The sequence below is a fragment of the Ochotona princeps genome, chromosome 2, assembly GCF_030435755.1.
Source record: "Ochotona princeps isolate mOchPri1 chromosome 2, mOchPri1.hap1, whole genome shotgun sequence".
In the NCBI taxonomy this organism is placed as follows: Eukaryota; Metazoa; Chordata; class Mammalia; order Lagomorpha; family Ochotonidae; genus Ochotona; species Ochotona princeps.
Genome location: NC_080833.1, coordinates 51,017,741 through 51,044,037, shown reverse-complemented (window position 1 = coordinate 51,044,037; position 26,297 = coordinate 51,017,741). Strand labels below are relative to the sequence as shown.

The 26,297-nt window shown below is 50.4% G+C and overlaps 1 protein-coding gene across 1 annotated transcript in view; it reads left to right on the top strand.

Moving 5' to 3' along the window:
- The window catches only part of KANK4 (KN motif and ankyrin repeat domains 4), a 37,437-nt gene that overhangs the window by 7,910 nt on the left and 3,230 nt on the right, over positions 1-26,297 (top strand). Inside the window, exons 2-8 of the mRNA XM_004588814.2 lie at positions 281-2,188; positions 4,368-4,479; positions 6,915-7,133; positions 9,094-9,181; positions 10,522-10,741; positions 15,264-15,406; positions 19,809-20,009. Of these exons, the coding sequence (XP_004588871.2) occupies positions 281-2,188; positions 4,368-4,479; positions 6,915-7,133; positions 9,094-9,181; positions 10,522-10,741; positions 15,264-15,406; positions 19,809-20,009 (2,891 nt within the window). The remainder of the gene's footprint in view (positions 1-280; positions 2,189-4,367; positions 4,480-6,914; positions 7,134-9,093; positions 9,182-10,521; positions 10,742-15,263; positions 15,407-19,808; positions 20,010-26,297) is intronic.

Below are 26,297 nucleotides of genomic sequence, written 5' to 3'. Positions count from 1 at the left end.
TTTCGCTGTGCTGGGCTGCAGGTAGATGCCACAGTAGCAGCTGAGCTGACGTACTGCAAACTAGGAACCATTCCCTCTACCTGTTTCCTGGCAGACACCGGATGACTGCACGATGATTTAATAAGATGGTTTCCCAGTACAGCTCCAAAGACCAAGTGTCTCAGTGTAATTTAGAGGCCAGAACGTGGGCTGTTTGGCCTGTTCACTCCGTGGCTCTTACTAACTTGGTACTGTTTTTGTTTCATTTTGTTTTATTTTTTTCATGTGTTATATCTCCCAGCCAAAGACCAGTCCTTTCTGCAGAATGAAGAGAAAGACGCTCCCAAGAGCCATCCTTACTCTGTGGAGACCCCGTACGGCTTTCATCTAGACCTGGACTTCCTCAAGTACGTGGATGACATTGAGAAGGGCAACACCATCAAAAGGATTCCCATCCACAGAAGGGCCAAGCCGGCCAAGTTCAGCACTCTGCCCCGCAACTTCAGCCTTCCAGACAGTGGGGCTCGCCCTCATGCCGCTCTGCCCCTGCAAAGCTGGTCACCAGCCGGATCGAGGAAGGTACTGCTGGGGACGCAGGAGCACACCCAGTCCCTGGCCCTGGGGGATCCCCTGCAGGCTTCAGCTGGCAACAGTGCAGTGAGCTACCACAGGAAGGCCCTGCTGGCAGAGGCCAGCAGACAGGGGGAAGCTCCCACTCCTGAAAACACGGAGAGTGCACGACCCCACTTGCTGAGAGCATCCAGCATGCCGGCCACACTGCTGCAGAGCAGGGCCTCAGAGGAGTCGAGCCTGAGCTCTGGCCCTCCCATCGCTCCTGCCCTCCCTCCTCTGCCAGCTGAAGGCAGTGTCTGTGACATCACCCTTGGCTCCCTGGAAGGATTTGCAGGTGTTCACAGCTCCAACCCTGGAGCAATCACCCAAGCAGAGGTTGGAGAGTCGGCACACCTGAAGCCAGGAATTTCAGAGCTGGTCCTGGAGGGGGCTGGGACTACTAAAAGTGACATGACAGCTGTTAATCACCTCTCTTTCCCAAGTCCTCCCTCCCCAGTCACCAGTACACTTGTAGTCTTAGAGGATGCAGAAGACAAAACCAGAGAAGCCGAGATGGTGTTTATTCCTAGTTCCCTAACACCAAGCCCTCCACCTCTGCCATCACCCATCCCTGAGAACGAGCTCCCCCTAGAAGAGATTGAGCTCAGCATCAGTGAGATCCCGCCACCGCCACCCATAGAAGTAGAGGTACAAAGCATTGGCATTTGGGTAACAGAGGAAAGCTTGGGGCTTGCCAGGTTGGATCATGGCAGCATTTCCAGCCTGAAGCAGCAGCTCTTAGACTTGGAGAGTGAGTTGTATGGAAGAACCAAGGAACTGGCCCAAGTCAGAGCTGCCCTGCAGCAGCAGGAAGAGGAAGCCAGGACTAGGGAGCAGAGAATTCAGGAGCTAGAGTGTGCCGTAGCCCAACTTGAAGATCAGCTTAGTCAAGGGAGCACCAGAGATGCTCCTGGCCAGACTGATGCTGCCATGAACACTGACCCTCTTCAGGGACTCTTGACCAAGGAGTCATGCGACAAGAGCATTGGGGCCAACCTTCTGGGCATCACAGACTCGGAAAACTGGGGGGTCAGGGGAGAGGAGACTGTTCTCCTATGGGGACCAGACAGTCAGTTTGAAGGGGACCAGCCCCCAGCAAAGCGGGTGCTACCCTCCCAGCTCTCACTGCCGCAGGGACCTGAAAAGGTCCTCGCCTCCCCTTTACACAGCTGCCTCTCCACCGAGCTGAGGATTGAAGAAGGAGGCTTTGAGCTGGAGGGCAGCCCGCAGGGAGGAGCTGAAGGCCTGGCCTGGGAAGCACGAGGCTGTCCACAGAGCAACGACAGAGAGGCTCCACCTGCACGGAGGGAGGAAGTCAGCTCTGAGCTCCCTGGCAAGGAGCACCCAGGAAGGCCACCGAGCTCGCCAGTGGATGCCACGATTGGGCAGTATGTGAAGAAAATCCAGGAACTCCTGCAGGAGCAGTGGAACTGCCTGGAGCATGGGTACCCGGAGCTGGCCAGCGCCATCAAGCAGCCAGCCTCCAAGCTCAGCAGCATCCAGAGCCAGCTGCTCAGCTCACTCAACCTGCTGCTGTCTGCCTACTCGGCCCAGGCTCCACCGCAGAAGGAGCCCCCAGCCTCCTCCCCGCCGACGGGTAAATACAGATGCCCTAGACAGGGACCTGGGCCTCCTTTCCCCCACGAATCAGAGGGGGAGGAAGTTTTAATAGCATGAGTTTGTTCAAGATTTCAGCATTGCCAGGAACCTGGTGGAGTAAAAACTGATCTGTGTAACAACAAAGGTTCAGTACCTCTACTCATGCCCATTCTCTAAGTCAGGTCAGCCTATGCAGTTGCACATACAGTGTATACATGCATGCGGTGCACACACACATGTAATCATGTATGCAGTGCATGCATGTATGAATGCAGTTGTAAGTGCTTACGTAGTGCAGCTGTGCTTAGTGTGAGTATACATTTAGTTGTCCATGAAGTGCATACATTACCTGAGATTGTATGATGCAGTGCACACACATAGCTGCACATACAGTGTATACATGCATGTCATTGTATCTACAGTACATTCCTACATGCAGTTGTACATGCAGTGCATACATACATGTACTTGTATATATAATACATCTTACGTGCTATGTATATAAAATACATATAGTGCATATATTCACGCAATTAAATATATAGCACATGCATATATACAGTCATACGTACTCTCTGTATATACATACAGTCACATGTACAGTGCACCCATTCATGTGATTGCACATTTGGCGCATACATACACTCAATTGTGTGTAGTGCATTCATAATTCAGTTATGCATATAGTGCATGCATATACTGGATATATACATTCATTTGTACAGTATGTACACATCTACAGTTATTTTTAAGTTTTTTTTTTTATTAGAAAGGCATATTTTACAAAGAGAGAAGGAGAGATGGAGAGAGAGAGGTCTTCCATCCATTGGTTCACTCCCTGAATGGCTGTAATGGTCAGAGCTGAGCTGATCTGAAGCCAGGAGCCTCTTCTGGGCCTCCCATGTTGATACAGGGTCCCAAGGCTTTAAGCCATCCTCCACTGCTTTGCCAGGCCACAGGCAGGGATCTGGATGGGAAGGGGAGCAGCCAGGACACCAACTGGAGCCCATGTGGGATGCTAGCACTAGTAGGCAGAGGATTAGCATGCTATACCACCATACCAGCCCCACACCTGAAGTTTCATGTACAATGCATACACACCTGCAGTTGCACATGTCCACTGTATACATGCATGCAGCTGTACATATAGTGTAGATGCCCGCTAGGAAGGACAAAATGAAACAGAAAGCCAGCCCACACTCCATTTGCCTAGCCCTGCTTGCAGTACTACATCCATGCCTAGCTGCTTGCATCACACAAAGGCAGAGTCCTGGGCACCCGTGGCCCTGCCAGGGATGCTTCAAGCCCTGGCCTTCCCTCACTATTTCCTAGGCACTTGGACTCCTTTGGTTTCTCGGTTGTTCTCACCTATTACAAGTGTTCTGTAGCCTGCTTTTGGAAGAACAAGAAGAGGAATCCTTTAAAAGTTCATGGGAGATGTCTGTTATGAAAAAGCTATGTGTGGATTTCAAAAGATTTTTGCTCCAAAATAAACTTTTAATGTTGTTTTTCCATGAACTCTTTGAAGCATTGTGGTGTATCCTGAGATCTACAGTGGCCCACTGAATAGTTTCTCTCTGTGTGCATGAAAGAGACTGAACCAGACACACATGGAACTCAGCCCTTCCCTGTGAACACAGCACACGCTCCTCACTGTTGAGAAAAGTGGGGCTGTAGTTTGCTTTGCTCAGCGGGCAGTGTGTAAGTCTGCTTTCAGCCACAGACCATAAGTTGGCTGCATTTTCTTTGTTCCCGCACTGGTTCTAGTCCTGCTCATTGAGAAAGGTGTCCCATACCATTGAGTACAGCATAAGAAAATGTGTGCCCTTGATCCCATGTCAGCACAGTGTTATGGCTACCCCCATTTCTCAAGTGTCAACTTGCATGTGAGCTGGAAGAGACTACTGGGGTGCCCATTAGCAGCGGGGGACACTGGACCTCCAATGTCCCAGCAGTTCCCTACCGCTCCTCTGTGATCCACATGCAGAGTGGCATTGCTAATACCAACAGCTCCACTGCCACTGATCAGAAAGCTAACCTTGCCTCAAAACCCAGACATTTAATTGATATTGTCCAAGTTCCATGTCCCCTTCATACACCTGCAGCCTCTCCCCTGCAAGTCAGAGTGCCAGGCATACCCAGAGATCCTTCTAATCTGTGATGTTGTGTCTGCCTAGAGATCTCTCCGTCGACCAGCCTTAAATCCATTATGAAAAAGAAAGACTATGGCTTCCGTGCAGGAGGTAATGGGACCAAAAAGAACCTTCAGTTTGTTGGGGTTAACGGTGGGTAAGCATCACTTGTGAAGCCCCAACTGCCTCCCCTGCTGCCCACCCTGCTCTTGTCCGTGGCCTTTCCGTTTCCTAGGGGGAGGCATCTGGTTCTCATTCTGCGCGGGAATTCATCTCAGTGGCCTTTTAAAACACCCCTTCGGGCGTGCAGATCTGGCTCCTTGCCAGCTGGACTGGTGTGTGGAAACCTCTGCTTTTAATATGTCTTGACTGTGGTCCCCTCAGGCCAGGGCTTCGGTTTGAGGGGCTCCACGGGCCCTTTGAGGTAGGCAGTTAAGCTGAACCGCAGCCTTAAAAGGAGGCCAACCCCTTGTTTAGTGAACTTCACATTTCATCCATTCGATCCCTTTCTTCCTTTAACTGACTGTAAACCAAACTCCACTGTTTCATGGAGGGATGAAAAAAACAGCAGTCTGTTGACTTCGAACATAACCAAGCTTTAGCATGTTTAGAAAGCTGAATATTGGATTTGGAATGTTTTTTAAACCAGTCATTCAACAAACATTTATTAAATGCCAGCAGTGTGCCAGGTTGGAGCAGGGGAGGGCACCCAAGTCTCACAGATCCTGCTCGCGAGTACGAGAGAAGTAGGAAATGCTGATCTTGTCAAGATGGGGGAGCATGATGCTGCAGAAACCCAACGAGGAGGGGCCCAGCCCAGCTGGCGGAGCTGCCTGCCCTTTCAAGTCACAGCAGCTGTAAGCAAGGGGTGACAGCGATGTTCCAGGTGCTGGTTGGGAAAATATCAGCCATGATGAAATAGGCTGTCCTGGGCGAGCTATGTGGGTTTCTGTAGCCTGAGACAGAGCTGTTTTGAGCTTTCATCAGTTCATGGACAGAGAAAAATCAACCGAGCATGGGTCCTATCTCCCAGCTTGAACACCTGCAGTTGTCCCCACTCTGTATCCATGCCTGGAAGGTCCAGTCGGTGGCCTTAGCCTGCCCCACTGGCAGTTGCTGCCTCCCATCTCCTCTCCTTCCCTCCACTTCATGGAGTGCAGGCCCCTCTTAGGGAGCTGGTATCTGCTGGGCCTCTCCTGGCCATTCCACTGGATCTGTTACTCTAGGACAGGAATTCTTCCCTGTGGTTAAATATTGGAAACACCAGGCAAGTTCTTTAAAATCCTGGTGCCTCTGTGCCAATCCTGAAGACTCCAGGTTAGCAACTGTGAAGTGCAGCCAAGTATTAGAAATTCTCCCTATCCCAAGGGTCTTGTGAAGGTAGAGACCGTTTGCTGTGACTAAAATAGCCCTTCCTGCCATCACTCCATCTCATGGCCCTAGTCCGTGTATTCATCACACTTATCACTGAATATAAGGTATTTCCATATGTGTCCCACCTCTGCTTATGACACTGTAAGCTCCAACAGCAGGGACTTGGGTGTAGCATTTAGAACAATCCTTGGCACAATAAATGTCTGTTGGATGAATGAATGAATGAATGAACTTCCAGGTGAAGTTTTTACAGAAGCAATTCTAAGATGAACACTGTTGAATAAGTGTGATTTGGTGTTCACTCTCAGCATCACAACAGCCAAGGCTATGTGAAGCACAAGCAGGGATGAAATAACCATGGTTTGAGCCAGCTAGAATGTGAGAACACAGAGGAGCAGGTGGATGTGCAAATCTGGGGACCTGAGGACCCCTGTTCTGAGAAAGGGCCTCTGCCAGTTTGGTGGAGGCCACAGCCACTGGGCCTGTAGCTGTGTCCAGTAGCCTCATGGCCTGACAGCGCCATCTGCACACCAGCACTCACCATCAGGGTCTCCTCTTGACACCAGCAGAGGAATCAGCAGATCTCCTGGACTCTGCTCTGTAGTCCTTGTTGGACCACCTCCATGGAATTGCTTATCCCTGAATATGGGTGTCCCTGACAGGTAAAGAGCCGCGAACGCAGGGGCCTGTGCCCTCGCCTTTGCTGTAGCTAAGAAAGGTGGTTGCCATGTTGGGGAGTGGGCACCTCTGAGTTCATGCCTAGGGTGAGCTGGGCTAGAGCAAAAGGGCTGCAGGGAGCTCTCCCTGTCATCCACAGACATGAAGTGTCACCAGACCGCTTGGGGCACTCAGAAGGTGGAGAGGGGATCCTCTGTATCCTGTGGGAGGAGTCCAGAAGGAAATGATCCTATAAGAGCTAGGGTTGTTTGCTTATAAGAGCACCTGCAGCCCAGGCTGTTGATCCATTTGCTGAAAAGTATACTGTTCATTATCTCTTCTTCCCAGACCACCGCCAGCACTTGAGCCAGACCTCTTGGCCGCCTGCTTCTCAGAACCTAAGGTCCCTGGGATCCCCCCATTCCCCCGTCTGCAATGGCCACAGTGGAGGGTGTGTTTGGCAGGCCAGGGAGGGCCAGCCAAGGCCCACCTGGTCCTCTTTGATGGGGACTTGGGCACTGGGTAGGCATAAGACAAGGCCCCCTTTGTCTCCCTCCGCAGCTACGAGACCACCTCCAGTGAGGAGACCAGTGGTGAGGACAGCTCCCCAGAGGACTTGTCTGACAATGAGGCTGAGAGGAAGCGTGATGGCCCAGAGCACCTGCGAGCCAGGAATGCCCACTCAAGCTCTGAGCCTGGGAAGGGTGCTCCTGGGGACACCAGCAGTGCCGGGCAGGAAAGGGGGCCTGGGGAAGAAGCCCCCCATGCCAAGGCTGAGAGGTGAGTCACGTGTGTCTCTGAAAGGGACCAGGATGTTTGATCAGCCTCTGGTTCCATCCTATGCTCCTTTGCTCATTCATTCTCCCATGCATTCACCAGTGTTCTATGCCAGGCCCCAGCTCAGCTAAACAGAGGTGACTGCTGTCTTCATGGACATTGCCATCACAGCCAGAAGTCTGCATATAAAGCCAACATTTTACCTGGCACCAGAAATAGGAAGGACTTTACAGCTATTGGCAAGTACAACCCATTGAACAATCCTGCAAAGTAGAAATTACCAGAGCTCAAACTTTACAGGTGGAGAAACAGGCTTAGAGCAGTGAAGTGACACAACTGACAAAACAGGGATTCTGGCCCAAGTGTTTTTGATTCTTATTCACAATTTTTTCTGCCTCTCTCATTGGCCATAGTGACACAACTCTGTCTTTTAAAGCGACAGAGTGTGAGCCAGCAATGGGACTTAACAGACTAAGCTGCTGCCTGCGGTGCCAGCATGCCCTATTGGAGTACCTGTTCAAGTTGTTCCAGCTCTGCTTCTGATCTGTCTCTCTGATCAAGCTCCTGGGGAGGCGGCAGAAGATGGCCTAGGTGTTTAGGCACCTGCCATCTACAAGGGACCTCAGATGGAGTTCTAGGCTCTTAACTTCAGCCTAGTCCAGCCCTGGTCATTGTGGTCATTTGGGGAAATGAACACTCCTCTTTCTATCATCTGCCTTTCAAATAAATTATCTGAATCTGTTTTTAAAAGCAGTGATGGGGCCTTCCAGCAAGACAAGAAGGGTGCTGCCTTCACAGACTCTTAGATTCAGGTGTTGCCCCTGCCGTGGTGGTCCTTGGGACAAGGATCCTTATGAGCAAAGAGTGCCTCTGCTTCCCCCCCAGGCGTTACACATCGCTGATAATGGTCGTCACCTGCTGGTCTGTTTGGGGAACTGTATGAGAAAAAGCAAGCAAAATGGCCAGCATGGTGCCAGCTGCAGAGTAAGCTCTCAGTCAGTGGGAGGATAAAGCTGGGCAGTGCGCTTAGCGTTGTCGCTGTCCCCAGCCTGGTTGCTGGGGAGTGTTGAACCACAGGGGTGGTCTACCACAGCAGTGTAGACAAGGTTTGTGTGAGCAAAGCGGGCCTCAAGGTAATTGATGCCATGAGGTCCCAAGGGAGTCTGCTGTCATCCCCACTAGGGCGGAGCACTTGTCACTGCGGCCTCACCTCTAGCAGCAGTCCTCTGTGTGCTGCTGGCTGTGGGAGTACTCACGGTGCCCTTCACACAAGAATAACTGGAAAAGGTTGCTGGCACGGTTCGGAGGCTGTGGATTTTTCTAGTCACTCAGGGAGAACATTCAGGGTCAGCAAACAGCCCTCCACTTCCCAGTATGTCGGGAGCTGCCTGGACCCACCATCCCTGCAGCTTGGGTTGGAAGAGGCCCGGTGCTCTTAGGAAGGGCTTGCAAGTTGAGTGCACTCAGCATGCTGTGTGCAGCCCAGATTCCTAACAACGTTGCCCTGCCCTGTAGTTGCTGCCCTGTTTGAGTATTCAAGCTGCTGAAAGCGAAAGCATTAAGAAAAAAAAAATGTCAGGGGGCCTGGTGTCGTGGCATAGTAGGTTAAACTGATGCCTGTGACACCAGCATCCCATATGGACCGGAGCTTGAATCCTGGTTGCTCCACTTCTAATCCAGTTCCCCAGTAATGCACCTTGAGAAAGCAGTAGAAGATGGTCCAAAGCCTTGGGACCCTGCTCCTGTGTGGGAGACCTTGAAAGAAGCTCCTGGCTTCTGATTTCAGACCAGCCCAGTTCCAGCTACTGCAGCCATTTGAGGAATGAGCCATCGGAAGAAATATCTCTCTCTTTCACTCTGTCTGCCCTTCTTTCTAAGACTCTGCCTTTCAAATGAAAATAAATATTTCCAAAAAGTCAATAGGGAGGGTATCTGTATAAGTGAATATGTCTGTTTTCTTTAGGGATCAACCCTCAGAAGAGTTTCTTACTGCCTGCCGGGCCTTGAGCCAACACCTGTCAGAGACCGGGACCATCACCGACGGACTCCCGGTATTCACTGACATTTGCTTTAGCCCCTTAGCTCCACTGGGGTGACCTTGGTCCCTGCCTTATCAGCATTGGGAGTGTGCATACAAGAGGCCCCGGATGCTGCTGCCACAATGATGTGTTATGCAGGGAGGAGGGGGTTAGGGAAGCAATTCATGTGAAAGAGACAGCAGGTCAGGGAGGAGCTCGGGGATATTTGCCCAGTTGTTGGGCATCACCCTGAGTGTCTGTTGTCAGCCTCTGTGGCTTCGGCTGTACATTGTCCCATGGTCTCTCGTGGGGGAGAGAAACATACACGTGACACAGACACTGTGAGTTCTACTCGCAGGCCTCTCATCAGTGAGAATCAGGGTGCGTCAGTTAACTGTCCATGACCTCAGTGTCCCTATCAATAAGCAGCAGGTTCCAGGCAACCCCTCTCTAGCATCCCCAAGCCCTTAAATTCCATTCTGTTAGTCATTCATGTTTTTCTTGAATCCTACCAATGGATCGAAACACCAAAAACCAGAAAAAAACAATTGTCTCCTTTGAAAATGTCAACGTGTAGAGCTTGGGGTCTTCTTTTAGACTGAAGAACTGGCGCAGTTGTATTTTCCCAAGTTCATAGAAGCTGACAGCCTGGGATGGAACAAGCATAAGCACCTTAACAACCCCGGTCACTGTCCTTTGTCCAAGAGCCCTGGGAATGAAACCAGTGTTTGGGACTTGCCCTCCCCATTGCCATGATTACCTCTCAGCTGCTCTGGCAAATGGCTGTCCTCAAACTGTTTAAAAAAGAAAGAAAGAAAGAAAGAAAGAAAGAGAGAGAGAGAGAGAGAGAGAGAGAGAGAAAGAAAGGAAGGAAGGAAGGAAGGAAGGAAGGAAGGAAGGAAGGAAGGAAGAAAGAGAGAGAAAGAAAGAGAAAGAGAGAGAGAGAGAAAGAAAGAAAGAAAGAAAGAAAGAAAGAAAGAGAGAGAGAGAGAGAGAGAGAAAGAAAGAAAGAAAGAAAAAAGAAAGCAGTCCTTGAACTCTGAAAACAACTAAAGCACGTCCTTTTAGGTTTTGTTTAATCATAAATTGGGTGTGCTGTTATAGCTGTCGGCAGGTATTTTTTTTAGTTGTGAAATGCTGCGACTTCCCAGTATCTGTCTAGTAAAAGCACACGAGGTCCCAGTTGAGGCTAGGCAAGTAAAGTCAAGTAGGCTTACTGTGAGGGTCAAAGAGAGGGTGCTAGACACCAGAATATATCCCACAGACCAGCAGAGGAGAGGGGAGGGACGGAGCTGGGAGCGACCAGAAAGGAACCCTGGCCCGGACACCTCAGACCGGGAACCCCTTGGCATTGGACTCTCTTGGGGTTCCAGAAGCAGAGCCTGAATGCCATCAGCCAGGAGTGGTTCCGTGTTTCCAGCCGGAAGTCGTCCAACCCTGCAGTGGTGGCTGCCTACCTCCTCGGAGTACAGCCTCTGTCCCCGCATCTCCTGAAGCTGCTTGTCAACCTGGCTGACCGCAATGGGAACACGGCCCTTCACTACAGCGTGTCCCACGCCAACTTCCCCGTGGTGAAGCTGCTGCTGGATACAGGTCAGGAGTGGGGGCTGCCTGGGTGCGGGCTGGGCCCCTGCCTGAACAGAGATTCTCATGTCACACTCCCACGGGCCAGGAAATCCCTCGCTATCACAGGCGCCTCCTGTACTCTGGGAACTAGGCCAGGCTGTTCTGCCCTATTGCATCATCTCTTCACTGCGGCACTCCTGTGGTGGGCTCAGGAGTGCTGTCCTTCTCACGTTACAGCTGAGCAAACAGAGGCTTGGAGACTGACAATGTTCTTGGGTCATGGTACTGCTGGTGAGAGGGTCTGATCAGGTCCAGAGCACTAGAGAAAAACTTCACTTTCCCTTGTCCGTAAGAGGCATTTTATAAAAGGCCATGCGTCTGACCAATTGGATTCATCCATGCTCCACCAGATGTTTACTGCCTCCATGTGAGGTCCCCCATTGGCCACCACATCAGGGGGGAGTTCCCGCCTCCCAGGAGCACAGACAGCCCACCAAGTGGAAATTGTGACTCTTCAGAGAGGGCCGGGATGTGGTTTAGGACTTCACAAGAAACGAGCTCATGTGCAGTGCTGAGACCAATGAAGGTGGCCTGGAGCAAGTGTGTTTCCAGCAGACAGGAAAATGTCCAAGGTAGGAAGAGAATACCTCCTGAAGAGCAGGAGGCTTCTGGCTTGGGTGGGTTGTGACCCAAGGCTAGCAAGGTAGGTTAGAGCCACAGTCCAGCAGATCTGAAGAGCCAGACAATCCAGTTTGTACTTCTTGGGAAGGTACCAGGGCATCAGTGCAGTTGTTTGTGTAGGAGATGCTTGTTGACAAAGAGCAAGAACCCAAGAGAGCTTGGCACAATGGCTCAGTGACTAAATCCTCACCTTGCATGTGCCAGGATCCCAAACGGGTGCTGTTTCGTGTCCTAGCTGCTCCACTTTCCATCCAGCTAGCTCCCTGTTTCTGGCCAGGAAAGCAGTAGAGGACAGCCCAAAACCTTGGGACCCTGTGTGGGAGGAAGCAGAAGAAGCTCCTGGCTTTGGATTGGCTCAATTCTGGCCGTTGCAGCCATTTGGGGAGTGAACCAGCAGACAGAAGATCTTTCTCTCTGTCTCTCCTCTTTGTAAATCTGCTTCTCCAATAAAAGTAAATAAATCTAAAAAAAAAAAAAAAAACCAAGAGTGAGAAAAACATAATGATGGAAACAAAGCAAGACAAAATGAGAGAACAGAGACAGATACAAAAGATAGAAAAAAGAGAAGTTACTTAATGGAGCAAGGTCTTGAAGGGTCTGAAGAAGCCTGGACTTCTCCATCGAGGCTTAGGCAAGGTGCTGGCTGCTTATTCCTCCAAGGTGGGGGCAGAGGAAGGAGAGGCAAGTCAAGACCCAGAGAGTGTTAAGAGGCAGAACAGGGACCCAGAGCAATAGCCTAGTGACTGAATCTTCGCCTTGCACTCACTGAGATCCCATATGGAAAGGCAGATACACAGAAAGAACGAGAGAGAGAGAGAGATCTTTCATCACCAAGTGGTCACAACGACTGGAACTGAGCCCATCTGAAGCCGGGAGCCAGGAGCTTCTTCTGAGTCTCCCTCGCAGGTGCAGGGGCCCAAGGACACTTGGGCTGTCTTCCACTGATTTCCCAGGCTGCAAGCAGAGAGCTAGATGGGAAATGGACATAAACTGGAGCCCATATGGGATCCTGGCACATACAAGGCTAGGATTTAACCACTGAACCATCGTGCTGGGCCTAAGTTGCTCATAAACTTGTTAGAAGACGTAAGTGGCTCAGGGACAGACAACCCAAGATGTGGATGCTGGACGTTGCTGCTTTGGGAGGCTTCCCCTGAGTCCGCTATAGCAGCTAAGGATCCACAAGCATGGAGTGTGGTGGGGGCTGGGGAGAGTTGGCAGGAGGCCCCACTGCTCCCCATCCTGCAAGAATAGGTGTCATGGTGACAGACCTGTCCCATTCCCAGTCCTGGACGGCTTGTGAGGGCAGTTGTGAAGCAGCCAGGAAGCTCGCTGCAGACTGTAAAGGGCTGTGCAGCTGTGGTCTGTGACGACAGCGAGTCCACGGGCTTCATCTTCAGTGCTCCGTCCTTTATTTCACTGCTACAGAGGAGCAGGCTGTGCTTTGCCACGTGAGCTGCGAGTCTATTTTCTGAAGAGATGAAAGGGAACTGGCAGCCTGAGGCTTGTTTACACATCTTCAAGGCAAGCCTAGGGGAGTCCGGGGTAGCGAGGCAGTACAGCTGTCCACTGCTTCATCAAAGGTGATGCAGGAATTATTACTCCATTTGCATCTAACTATGACAGTGGTTGGGGGCCTCGAGAGAAAACTGCACGTGAGCAAGCCATACTGATTCCACTTTGCCCACTGGCATCTTGGTAGCACCATGACACATTTCCGCAAAATGACAGGGTGGAGGGGACATCAAATCAATATTGGCCTTCTTGCCCTTGCAAAGAACTTGTAAATAATCCTGCTTGCGATTTTTCCATAGACCAGATTTGTTGTAACAAATACCTAAGTCCACAAGAATGTCATTCTGAATAACAGTAATGACAGTTAACAAGTATGGAGTGTTCATTGCATGCAGTGCAGTGTGCTAGGTGCTTTGAACATCTTAACTCAGTAATTCAGTCATCCTGCAAGGGGCTTCTGTTAGTGTCCCCACTTCACAGAGAAGAAATGCTGAGAAAGGCCAGCCGTCTTGATCCATGGAGGAGCTATGATTATTGCCCTATATAGCCACATAGATTCCCTGGGGTAAGCAGTGGTACATGGAGGACTTGGTTTTCCCACAATATTGCCCTTGAGAACTGGAGTCATTTTTGCTTTATTTATTTTTAATATTTATTTATTTATTTATTTGAAAGCCAGACTTAGAGAGAGAGAGAGAGACAGGGAAAGAGAGATCTCCCATCTGCTGGTTCACTCCCCAATTGGTCACAGTAGCTAGAGCCAAGACAGCTCAAAGATAGGAGCTAGACCAGATGGAACTCGCTCCAGTCTCCCATTTCGCCAACAGAGGCCCAAAGTACTTGGGCCATCTTCCACTGCTTACCCAGGTGCTTTGGCAGGGAGCTGGATTGGAAGTAGAACAACCAGGATTTGCTGGGTGTTTGATCTCCTCCCTGTCTGTCCTTGGGTGGAGAGGGACATAAGTGTGTATCGCCAGGACTACGTAGTAAGAATTTCTCCTGACTTCTTACTTTCTACTTCATCTCAAAATATGCCGGTTTTTCATCTTGTGAGAAATGTGTTCGATGGGGCCCAGCGGCGTGGCCTAGCGGCTAAAGTCCTCGCCTTGCATCTGCCGGGATCCCATATGGGAACCAATTCTAGTCCCGGCAGCTCCACTTCCCATCCAGCTCCCTGCTGTGGCCTGGGAAAGCAGTTGAGGACGGCCCAATGCATTGGGACACTGCACCCACGTGGGAGACCCGGAAAGAGGTTCCAGGTTCCTGGCTTCGGATCGGCGCGCACCGGCCCGTTGCGTCTCACTTGGGGAGTGAATCATCGGACAGAAGATCTTCCTCTCTGTCTCTCCTCCTCTGTGTATATCTGGCTGTAATAAAATGAATAAATCTTTAAAAAAAAAGAAAAGAAAAGAAAAGAAAAATGTGTTCGAAACTTCTTTAATATGAAAATGATGGGGCTGGAATCATGGCTCAACAGGCTATTCCTTGACCTTGAAGTGCAGGCAACCCATATGAGCACTGGTTCATTTTCTTCCTATCCAGTTCCATGCTTGTGGCCTGGGAAAGCAGTAAAGGTTGGCTCAATGCCCTGGGACCCTGCACCCATATGGAAGACCCAGAAGAGGCTCTTGGCTCCTGGTTTCAGATCAGCTCAGTTCTGGCCATTGCAGTCATTTAAAGGAGTGAACCAGCACATGAGAGATCTTCCCCTCTCTGTATCTCCTTTTCCCTGTCAATCTGCCTTGCCAATAAAAACAAATAAATCTTTTTGAAAATTTTTGGAGGTTTTTTCTCCCTTTGCTTTCTAAGTGAGAGCTAGTTCCCTGACTTCCCATATTCCCCCTACAGCGTTTTTCTCACCCAGATGCAGTGCTGAGCAGAACACTAACTCCTGGAAAGGACCTCACCAACACAGCCATCAACGGAGCACATGAGACACTGAGTGTGAGCCCTGTGATGCTCATCTGTGGGTGGCCACATGCACCAGGACTCCACAGCCAGACACACCTAGAACCCGGTCCTGCCTCACCCTCCCATGGACAATTTATGTACCTTCCTTGATCCTAGGTGGCCTCATTGGTGAGATTAGTGTCTTGTGCACATTTAGGAAATACAATGGTCATTGGCCACTTTGGCATTTCTGGCTTTGCAGCTAGACTGCCTGTCTCGGTATATCTCAGAAAATATAGAAGAGAATTGTGAAGCCCTCTAAAAATGTAGACCAATGCTCTGCCACTGTGATGAGGTTGCTCTAGCTCATGGTCTTCCAACCAATGTCCTGTTGAACTGGCTAATGTGGAGTCTGGCTTTTGGCCCTGGGGAGCTGTCCCAATACCTGCTGTTTCTCTTGCAGGTGTCTGCAATGTGGACCATCAGAACAAAGCTGGCTACACTGCCGTGATGATCACACCCTTGGCTTTGGCAGAGACTGATGAAGACATGGCTGTGGTCTGGAAGCTCTTACGAGAGGGAAATGTGAACATCCAGGCTACCCAGGTAGGTGATGTGGGCGTGATTTAAAACTGGGAAAATCCCAGCTGGACTTGGCTTATTGGACCAAACATTCGTAACAGCATCTTGAAGAGACACATGCTGGTTGGTTGTTCTAAAAAAGCTCCTATTGACCTTGACTATGAGCCACAAGCATCCCATCAGGTGGCCTGCTGAGAGGGCCCATCCCTTAAAGGTGTCTGTCTTCCCATCTTGCACGCAAATCCTTTAAAAATATATATGTTGGGCCCGGCGGCGTGGCCTAGCTGCTAAAGTCCTCGCCTTGAAAGCCCCGGGATTCCATATGGACGCCGGTTCTAATCCCGGCAGCTCCACTTCCCATCCAGCTCCCTGCTTGTGGCCTGGGAAAGCAGTCGAGGATGGCCCAAAGCTTTGGGACCCTGCACCCGCGTGGGAGACCCGGAAGAGGTTCCTGGTCCCGGCATCGGATTGGCGCGTACCAGCCCGTTGCGGCTCACTTAGGGAGTGAAACATCGGATGGAAGATCTTCCTCTCTATCTCTCCTCCTCTCTGTATATCCGGCTTTCCAATAACAATAAAAAATCTAAAAAAAAAAAAAAAAAAATATATATATATATATATATATATATATATATATATGTTTATTTATTTGAAAGGTAGAGTTACAGAGAGACAGATGGGGGAGGCAGATGGGAGAATAAAAAGAGAGAGACAAAGAGATCTTCCATCCACTGCTTCACTCTCCAAATCCCATGATCTTCCAGGGTAGGGCTGGCCAAGTTGAAACCAGGAGCCAGGAGTATCTTCCAGGTCTCCCACGTTTCACCAAAGCCTTTTAACAGCCCAGAGTTTCTAGCCTGGTGGAGAAGAGGTGTGGCTCTCCAAATGGCCAGGAGCTGTTTCGAGTCAGAGACAAGGGCTCTAACGAGCCCTCCTCCTTATGGAGCCTCAGCGCCATTCGGGGTTATTATAGAGTTCTGCTAGTGACTGATCGATCCACTAGTAGACTGATCTTCTCAGTCTGTCCCACACTCCTTCAGAGTGATTGCAGACATCAGCCCAGCCTGATAGCTTCGTCTCTTGGCGGTCTTGCTGATGGCAGGAAATAGATACACAGAACACTTCCTGATTTTCAAGGCATTTTCTGCCCCCTACAACTCCTATTCCAGAAGACGCTGTACAGCCATTTTCATTTGAAATTCTGTGTTTCCCATACACATATTCATTGTCTACTACGCAGATCCTCTTGCAAGAGGATCTGCTCACCAGTGTTGAAATCAGCCCCTTCCTTTCATAAAGAAGGAAACACATGACATCCCAGCTCACAAAAGGACAAAAGGAGCATGCGTTGGTGCAGCTGTTTCCTCCCACTCCCCCTGGGGCCTTTACCTGCAAAAAGAAGCAGAGGGGCCTAGTTAAACAGGAAGTGAGACTCCCTAGGGGGTCAGTTCCTTAACGCTCTTGGATTCTATGGAGCAATGCCTGCCATACTAACTCTTGAACTCTATAGAAAACAGTACCTGCCATATAGCAGCACTCTGTAAATGATCCTTGAATTACATTGTATTGAGCTGGACCAGAAGGAAGGTAAGGAAGGAAGGGCCTTAAGTCATGCAGAGCATTATCCCTGTGTCACTTGAATGTACCAGAGGTTGGAGAGAGCGATGTGAATGGAAACTGGGCTGTTTAGTCCAGTAAATAGCCATTCCTTCTAGGCTGAGTATAAGCAAACCAGAAAAGCAAGTAGATTTCTCCAGAAAGATCTGTCAGCATTCCAGAGAGGTAGGAAGCTACAACAATTAATAAGAAGGTTTTTCAAAACATTCATGGAATATTGGGTTAAAAAATAAGTTTAGAGATGGGTATTTGAGCAACAATAAACTGGCCCTTGGTACACCTGCATCTCACATTCAAGGGCCTGAGTTCAAGTTCAAGCTCCACCTCCAATCCCAGCTTCCTGCTGATACACAACTTGGATTAAGGTTGCTCAGTGCTTGGGTCTCTGCCACCCCCAGGGGAGACCCAGATTGACTTCCTGGCTCCTGGTTTGGGCCTGGCCTGCTGTAGCTGTTGCAGGCATTTAGGGAGTAATTGTAAATGACAGAGCTCCGTCTCTGTTACTCTATCTCTCTATCTCTTGAATAAATAAGAATGAATAAATTTAAAAGATTTTTTTAAAGATTTTAGTGCAAAAAATGTTGAAGTTCATGCATAGTTTTCTTGGTATACATTTTCCATGAACATTTTTTAAAATAGAATTTGTGCTGAATGATTTTGTCCAATTTTAGGAGAATGCATAAGTTCTGAGCACATTAAAAAAAATTATTTGAAAGCAAAGTTAGAGAAGGGGAGAGAGAGAGAGAAAGATATCTTCTGTTCACTAGTCCATTTCCTACATGGCCCCAATGGCTGGAACAAGGCTGATCCAAAGTCAAGAGCCAGAAACTTTTTCCAGATCTCCTGTATGGATTCTGTGGCCCAAGTGCTTGGGCCACCTTCCACTGCTTTCCCAAGCACATTAGCATGGAGCAGGGTCAGAAGTGGAGCTGCCAAGACTCAAAGTGGTGTCTCTATGGGATCTGGCACCGTGGGTGGCAGCTTAACCCAATATACTTTCCAGGGACATTTTAAAAACTACTGGTATGTACCCACATACTGGGTACCAGTAATGTGCTGGGCGTTTGTTGGGTACAGTCTCTACCCTTCCAAATACTCATGATAGCCAACACTTACTTAGACTACGTACCCCTGGGCTTTGCCACTGTCCAATGAGGATTTCCCGCTATGAGCCATTCTCCTTTTCCCAGACCAGGCAAGATCACAGAAGAGTTAACTTGTACACATTCACCACATGGCAGAGCCAAGGTATTTAATTCCAACCCTGCTGCTTTGTTCAGCATCCTGCGCAGGGAAGCACCACCCTTCCATAACAGTAAATTGCTGTTTTAATTAGCCAGCATCCCAACAAACAGGTCTCAGTGCTTTTTACGTGCAAGCCACGGGGAATCTGAGAGGAAAGAGAATAGAACCCTTGCCTGTGTAGCCTGACAAAGCCTGATGCCCCGTCAGAGAGCTAAGCCTGACCTTTCTGGAACCCTGGAGAACCATGAGGGCAGATGTATTAAAGCTGCATGAAAGGGCTGCAGGAAAATATACAAATATCCACAGTATGTGTAAGAAGAGATGTGAAATAATGAGCAACAGCTGAATTATAAACAGGAAACTTACTACCGCCACACATTACTATGTGTGAATCCTTCATCTCATTTGGTTCCTACAAAAGTCCTGTAAAGATATACAGGACAGATCTTTATGAGGTCTTAAGGAGAGGAAAAAATAAACCCAATATTCAAGGGAGTCAAGGGCTGAGGTTACACACTAGTGAACACTAGTCAACAACAAAGCAAGAGCCTGGACCTGAGTTCTATCTTTATTCCATTACCAGGCGCACCAGTACCTGCAGGGATGTGAAATAGTGTGGATTCCTGGCAGTAGGAAATGACCTTGGAGACCTGCAAGAGTCTCACTGAGACAAGAGGCTTCTGGTGTCATTACAGTGAGAATACCAGAAGACCTGAACAGACCAAGGCTTCCTGGAGAAAGCCGGACTGGGGGCACTGGTGGGGTGGGCTGTATGAAGTCCTACTATGTCAAAATCCTTCAGACTGGGTAATGTTTAAAGAAAATGAGTTTATTGAACTCACTGTTTGGGGGTCTAGAAGTCCAGACCAGATGACCTTATCAGTTGGGCCCCCTGTGAGAGTCACAAGATCAGTGGCATCACAGTGGTGGGTATGCTGTGGCAGGGAGAGGTCATAGGGTGAGACAGGACCCCAGAGAGGCTACAGTGGATTAGGCTTGCTCTTTAATAAAACCCCCGTCCAAGAGACCAGTGCTCACACCTCCCAAAGGCAGCACCCTCAATGTCCTGCTTATTCCCTACCAGGCCTCCCCGCCTCCATCTTACATCCCCATCCTGGGGACTTACATGCCAGCCCCTGAACTCCCAGGGGACACACCCACACCAGAGACAAACCACAGCAGAAGCAAGATGTTGAGGCGTTCAACCTTTCTCTGTTCCACCAGTCAACCTTCATCATGATGCTAGGCACTCAGAGGCAGGGACGCAAAAGGCATAGTTCCTGCCAGCAGCAGTGTCACAGCCCATGAGAAGGGGGTGAGTGCTGTGGGATGGATCCTGAGCCTGGGGAGGCAGGGAGAGCTTTGGGGAGGAGAAAGCATTTAACTAGCATCTTGGAAGAACAGAAGTTTGCATGGCAGAGAAAGTTGTGTCCCATGCCAAGGGCAGAGGAGATTCAGGCCCATGCCCCTTTTCTTGTGAAGGCTTTGCTGTGACCACCCAGACTGGAGAGGGCTCTTGCCTATTAGCAACAATTTCACCACATCCCTATGGCTTTGCATGCAGGGGGGCCAGACTGCACTGATGCTGGGAGTCAGCCACGACCGGGAGGACATGGTGCAAGCTCTCCTGAACTGCCAAGCTGACGTCAACCTGCAGGACCATGATGGATCAACAGCCCTCATGCTGGCCTGTCACCATGGCAACACCGATCTGGTGCGGCTGCTCCTGGCACACCCAGCTTGCGACAGCAATCTGACAGACAAGGTGAAATTTACAGGTGTTTTACAAAGTAAGGGGGCTAAACTTGCAGGCCTGAAAAGCACCTGGCCTGAGAGCAGAATTTAAAGAACCATATTGCATAAGCAATGAAACCATCCTTGTTGGACTGCGGTAAGATTTAAATGGGATGATGCATGGTAAGTTCTTGGAGGTTTAGAAGTTGGAAATACACAACCCCATCCTTTCACAGTAGTGTCCTGGGAGACCTTGAGTACCCTGTTGTCATGGCAATAACAGGGCATGGGCTCTGCAGCTGTGACTTGGATGAGCAAGCAGCAGGAACCAGGGGATGCAGATGAAAGACCCCAGATTCCCAAATCAACTCTGGAAATATCCCACCCTGACGGTCACCTTATGAGCCACTTCATGGACTGACCCAAGCCAGTGTGGAGTTGTGCTGCCAGACCCAAGTCTCTTGTATCATCCGCTTGGGAGATGATGGTACTAATGCTGAGGATAATAACGTATCAAGGGCACGCATGCTCTGTGCCAGGCACGCAGGAAGTGATCGCAATGCACTTCAGGCCCACAATGACCTTGGGAGGTTTAATGAACTACTGTTGCATTTTGCTCAAGGAAACACAGAGACTGACTCGGTAAGCTCAAACCCACGATCCCCTAGCCAGTGGAGCCCAGCCCTGTCCAGCTCCTGAGCCGTGACTCTGACCTGCCGCATCATAAGCTTTGTTGTGCTGTGGGCATATCCATGTCTCTGCCTGCCTGCCAAGTCCCTCTTCCCTGCCACACATCAGTGGAGGACTTAGCAGGCTTAGCAAATGCTGCTGCTCCTGGTTACTGCTACGGGAGGGTTAAGCCTACAGATTCAGGGGAGCAGAGCTTTTTCTAGGTGTTACCCGTAATCCCAGTGATCCAGCTAGCTAGGCATTGTACCCTGAACATTGTTAGCAACAAAGAAATGGCAGCCTACCTGCTATGTCATATTCTAAGTAACAGCTGCTAATCCTCAGAGCAGGAACTCAAGGCTCAGTCTGACTCCAGTACAACAGTTTTACTGTTGTTTAATGCCTTTAAATAGACATCTTTACCCTTGTTACTATTTTCTGTTTTATTTGAAAGACAGAGAGACAACAAAACATAGATCTTTTATCCACTGATTTATTCCTCAAATACTGAAGCAGCTGGGGTTGAGCCAGAAATAAGCCAGGTGCCTCCTGCAGGGGCAGCAGGGAGTCCAGCAGTGGGACCACCATCCGCTGTCCCCCAGGACAGTCGTTAGCAGGATATGGGACACTGAATCATAAGTTGAAGAGCAGTCAAACTCAAGTGGAACCCCAAGCTACTGCAGCATACACACCTGCTTCTCCTTACACTTTCTTTATTATTTTTTAATAAGATTCATGCATTTATTAGAAAAGCAGGGATAGGGAGAGGTAGAAGGAAACAGGAAGATAGAGAGCATACGATCTGGAAGTTGATTCTCCAAATGGCTGAGAGGATCGGAAGTGAGCCAAGCCAAAGCCAGGAGCCTGAAACTCCATCCCATATGGATGGCAGGGACCATTTTCCACTGCACTTGCAGGCGCATTAGCAGGGAGCTGGATTGGAAGCAGAGCAGTAGAAGCGTGTACCAGAGCCCATATGGGATGCTAGCCACACAGGCAATGATTTCAGCTTCTGCACCATTACTCTGCTCCCCCTCCTTATACTTTCTTAGCACCCACGATTCTTTTTTTTTTTTAATTAGGGTAAAAAGTTACAAGGGCTAAAGGGAATATTGAGGAGAAGCCCCACCCAGTCTCCCATCCACCCCAGGTCCCAGATGTAGGACATGCTCCGGGATCCTTGCTCAAATGGTCCCGGTAGTTCACCAGTTATGCATTGCTGCCAATCTCGCCACTCCAGACACGATGAGACTGTTGAATAATCCAGTGACTGACATAGTCCATCATAGAGTCTCCCCTTGTCCAGTGTTTCGCTGCCAATGTATAGCTGATGGTTGACTGTCCTGCTCTATCTTCCGTCCCTTCTTGGTTAAGGTTATAAGTCTGCTTTTTTGGTTGAGGGGGTCACCAAAGAAACTTTGAGGTGTTCCCAGACCAGAATCCTATATGTACTAGCAAGTACAGGACCCGGCACAGTCCATCTCCCCGCTCAGCTGGTGGTTGCAATTGCTGGGTTGGTTCTGTCTTGAACCTCAACTTCCACGGGGGCCAATGGGCGTTGCAGTCCGTCCTGGTTCTGCTCATGACATACTTGGCCATCACACAAACCAGTGGGAGCTGCAGCCTAGTCGGAGCAACCCACAATAACCCCCACCAGGTCCGCCCCTGCCCTGATTTGCCAGCATGTGTAGCAGACTAGTTCAGTCTGCCCCACATCCCATTTGGCTCTCGTAAATGTCGAAGGGTATTGGAGCTTAGTTCTATCCAACCAGCTCAACTGTCCAGCTCTCACGGATGTTGTTGAGTGCCTCTCTGATGTTATGTTTTCTCCAGGTGGCCCTGTGGTTGGGCTTGACAGTATTGGCCCCTAGTGCCAGCTTCTGTTACCACTAAGCCCCGACAGCTCTCACCCCCTCCAGATTTGTTAACACTAGTAGGGATAGTCCACCCATCCTGGCTCTTCCCTGATATGGTCCCTATGAGGTGCACAGGTGTTGCAGCCCTGCCTAGTCTGGTTCCAGCTCATGCTTTCCAGTGGGAGCAGCTATCCAGCAAGGGAACCACCCCTTCTTCCCCTGCCAGCTCTGCCCCTCCCTTCCAGATTCTCACGTGTACTGGTTGGGTGCTGCGGTCTCATCTGGCACAGGCAGCCTCACCTTGGTATTTTGTGTTGTATCCTACTTTTGTCGCAACCGAACCTAGCTCGACCCACACTCTGCTCTGGCATTCGGATTTGCCAGTGGATGACGCGAACTGACTCAGCCTGGTCCACCCCCCAGCCCATGCCAAATGTATGCCAGTGGTGCATTTTTTCTGGGCTGTTTCCTTCCGTGCTTCATGCGCTTATTTGTAGGATCCGTGTCCTGTCAGAGGAGTTGCTCAGGCTCCTCCCTCAGAACCCCTCCTGATGCTAGGCTTCGCGCATACCAGTGGGTCCGTGGGCCAGCACCACTCAGTTCATCTCCTGTCCTAGCAGGAGTAACGACTTTTCTTTACTGGCCTTCAACCCATTCTGGTTCTTACTATTGGATGTTTCAGCTCAGCCACGGCTCGTACCATACCCACATATAGCACATACATGGCTCAGTTGGGGTTGAAACCCAGCCTAGTCCGTCCCACATCTACCCTGGTCCTCCAGAACACCAGAAGATGTTGCAATCTGACCCAGCCCGGTGCGCCAAGTCGCAGTCCACACTTGTGCCAAGGGAAGCTACAACTGTGTCCCGACCAGAACGCAGCCCCATTCCAGCCTGTGCGCCCCTTGGTGGGAACCTTCACCCAGCCAGGGTCTCCCCTGTACTCCCCAACCGGGCCTGATCACAGCCAGTGTTAAGCGTGCCAGTGGTTGCTCTGGCTCCTTGATTTCACCCAGCTTAGACTTTCACCATCCCCACTCCTAAGTCACCCAGTGGGGCTGGAATTTCCGCAGGGTGTGGCCCACACACCCCCATACAATCCACCCCCAGATATGGTTCTCGAGTGCTAGTTAATGTCATGGCCCTGCCCACTGTGACCCCTCTGCTGATCCATCATCATGGCAAGTAATGGGGACATCCTGCTGGGCATGCCCGGGGTCTGAGCTTTTGAATCAACTGGTATTCAGTGCTCAGCATTATTGAGTAATTACAGGTTCTTCAGAGGAAGATTACCTGTCATTGGGAATCTTTAGGATGGATTCACGGCTCCAACGCACTGTGGGTTCAGCATGGAGCTACCTAAGCAGCACATCAAACAACCAAAATCCCAGAGCTCCCCTGCTGGGCGGCCAGCAGGCAGAGCCTGGCGCCAAATGGAGCACTGGCTGCCTGGGCGCAGCTCACCACGTGCACATGGTGGCCGGTGCCCACAAAGCAGGCATGGGACGACCCGTGTAGCCCTGGGGTGCTTCTGCAGCCTGGCAGCTACAGGAAGTTAAGATCCCTGGACTCAAAGACCCGCCCCTTCCCATTCCCCTCCCAGCTCCAGCCGAAGCGAGCAGTAGGAGGAGCTGGACCTGCCCAACAAAACCAGAGTCCCACCTCAGAGGTTAGCTCCTGGGGTTCAGTTAGGCAGGTTCGGGCGCCATGTGCACATGGCGGCCGGTGATCGCAAAGCAGGCATGGGACGACCCGTGTAGCCCTGGGAGCACCCACGATTCAAAAGGAGTAAAAGCTTTGAAGAGGGAAGTGAGTCCTCTCTATGACGAAGGACAATACCTTTCACTAAGCTACATCTTTTCCTAATACTGTTCCAGCAGCGATTGAAGCCGCTGTGTGACACGTGTTCACATCTGGACAGCAGGCTCCCAGCTGGGTCTCTAGGTCCTGAGATTCCCAGCTGTGCCCCAAAGTCATTGTTGGGGTTGAAGAAGCTAGATGTTTTCTGCTTTTGTGATTCTGCCTTAATTGCTTGGCTGGGGGCTATGTGAACTCCAGGCCTGACAGTCTATGTGACACCTGGCAGGACACCTGGCAGGTCACGTAGGCAGACCACTCCTCAGGAAGGAGGTACCTGGTGTTTGATAAGATTCACCCCCCTATAACTCATCAATTTGTACTTTTTGAAAGTTGCTTGCTTCAAACCCACCAATAGAAGCCTGCTAAATCATGACTGTATAATTAATAGCCTAAAATGTATGAGAATCCTGTGCTGTTCAACCGGGGGAGGGGGGAGCTCTCTCTCGGCTCTTTTTCTTGCCCTGCAGTGCTTGCAGCAGTCTCAGCTGCAGCGGCCCCCCCCCCCCTCCAGCCCTGCTGGGGGTGGGGGGTGGCTGGGAGACCTGTGCTAACCTTTGTGCCTTAGCACCAACTTCAGACTTGATGATTTCCTGGGGATTTCAAAATCTAGCACAACAGGGTCATCAGGGAATAGACAGGCTGCTGGAAAGAAGAGCTTCCCTAACTGCTCAGATGGGATCTGTGGGGGCGAGGAGGAGGCTGCCCTTCATTTGGACCAGGCTATCCATCCAAGACCCAGGGCCATCCTAGGCATGCCCACTGCTGTTGCCCAAGACTTGAGAGGAAGGGACTGGGCCCCCTGCAGAGAGATCTGTATGGGTGTTGTCAGGAAGCAGAAGGAGAGCAGCTAGCCCCTGTGACAGTTCAGTAATGACTGTTGGAAGCTAGGGCTTCTTATTAAACATGCAGGAGTTTGAATACAGGCTCCGTGACTGGTCTCTTCTGGCAGGAAGCAGGAAGAGGCGGCAGCCACCTAACCACTCTGACCCTCCATGTGGTCATCTGTGAGTCACCTGGACAGCAGGCTCCCGGCTGGGTCTCTAGGTCCTGAGATTCCCAGTGTGCCCCAAAGTCATTGTTGGGGTCACCAAAACAGACCATACCTAAATCCCGTGATGTTGGCATAGCCTGGGTCTGACATGCAAGAGGGCTGCGTGTGAGTGCCTCCCCTGCTCCTGCGAAAAGGCTGGTCACCATAGAGGGAGCACTGCTGCACTTAGCAGAGTTGAGAACAGTAAGTGGGCATGCAGATTGCTCACGCACCAAAGCCATTCTTCGTCATTCTCAAGCCTTATGCAAGCACATGCTCCCCCAGCTAGGGAAGGATCATGGAGAGCTGACGTCAGGGTCCCTAGGCAAGGGGCAGCTTCTTGAGACAGCAGGACTGTCCATTGCTGGCATGTGCCAAACGTGCCACTCAATCAGGTAACTTGGCTACTCCGAGTGCACTAAGCTCACTGGTGATGTGATCTGGAGAGAAGAAAGGTTTGTGAGGTGCAATCCACAAGGTGTGGGAAGGAGGAGGCAGATCAGGAGGGTGGAGTCAGGAAGGCGAAGTCTGGATGAATGCGGACACAGTACCAGGATAGCCTCTGATGTGGCAGGACCATGTTGAGAATGGACATGAGGAAAGCACATCTGACCAGCAGATGTGTTGCTCTGTTTCTGCTTGTTCCCCGACTTTAGTTTCTTCGGTGTCCCTACCAGACTTACACACCTCCGCTGACCAGTCTCGATCTGGTCAGAACAGCTTTAGAACCGTTTTAGGGGCCCAGCGGCGTGGCCTAGTGGCTAAAGTCCTCACCTTGAATGCGCTGGGATCCCATATGGGCACCGGTTCCAATCCCAGCAGCTCCACTTCCCATCCAGCTCCCTGCTTGTGGCCTGGGAAAGCAGTTGAGGACAGGCCAAAGCCTTGGGACCCTGCACCAACG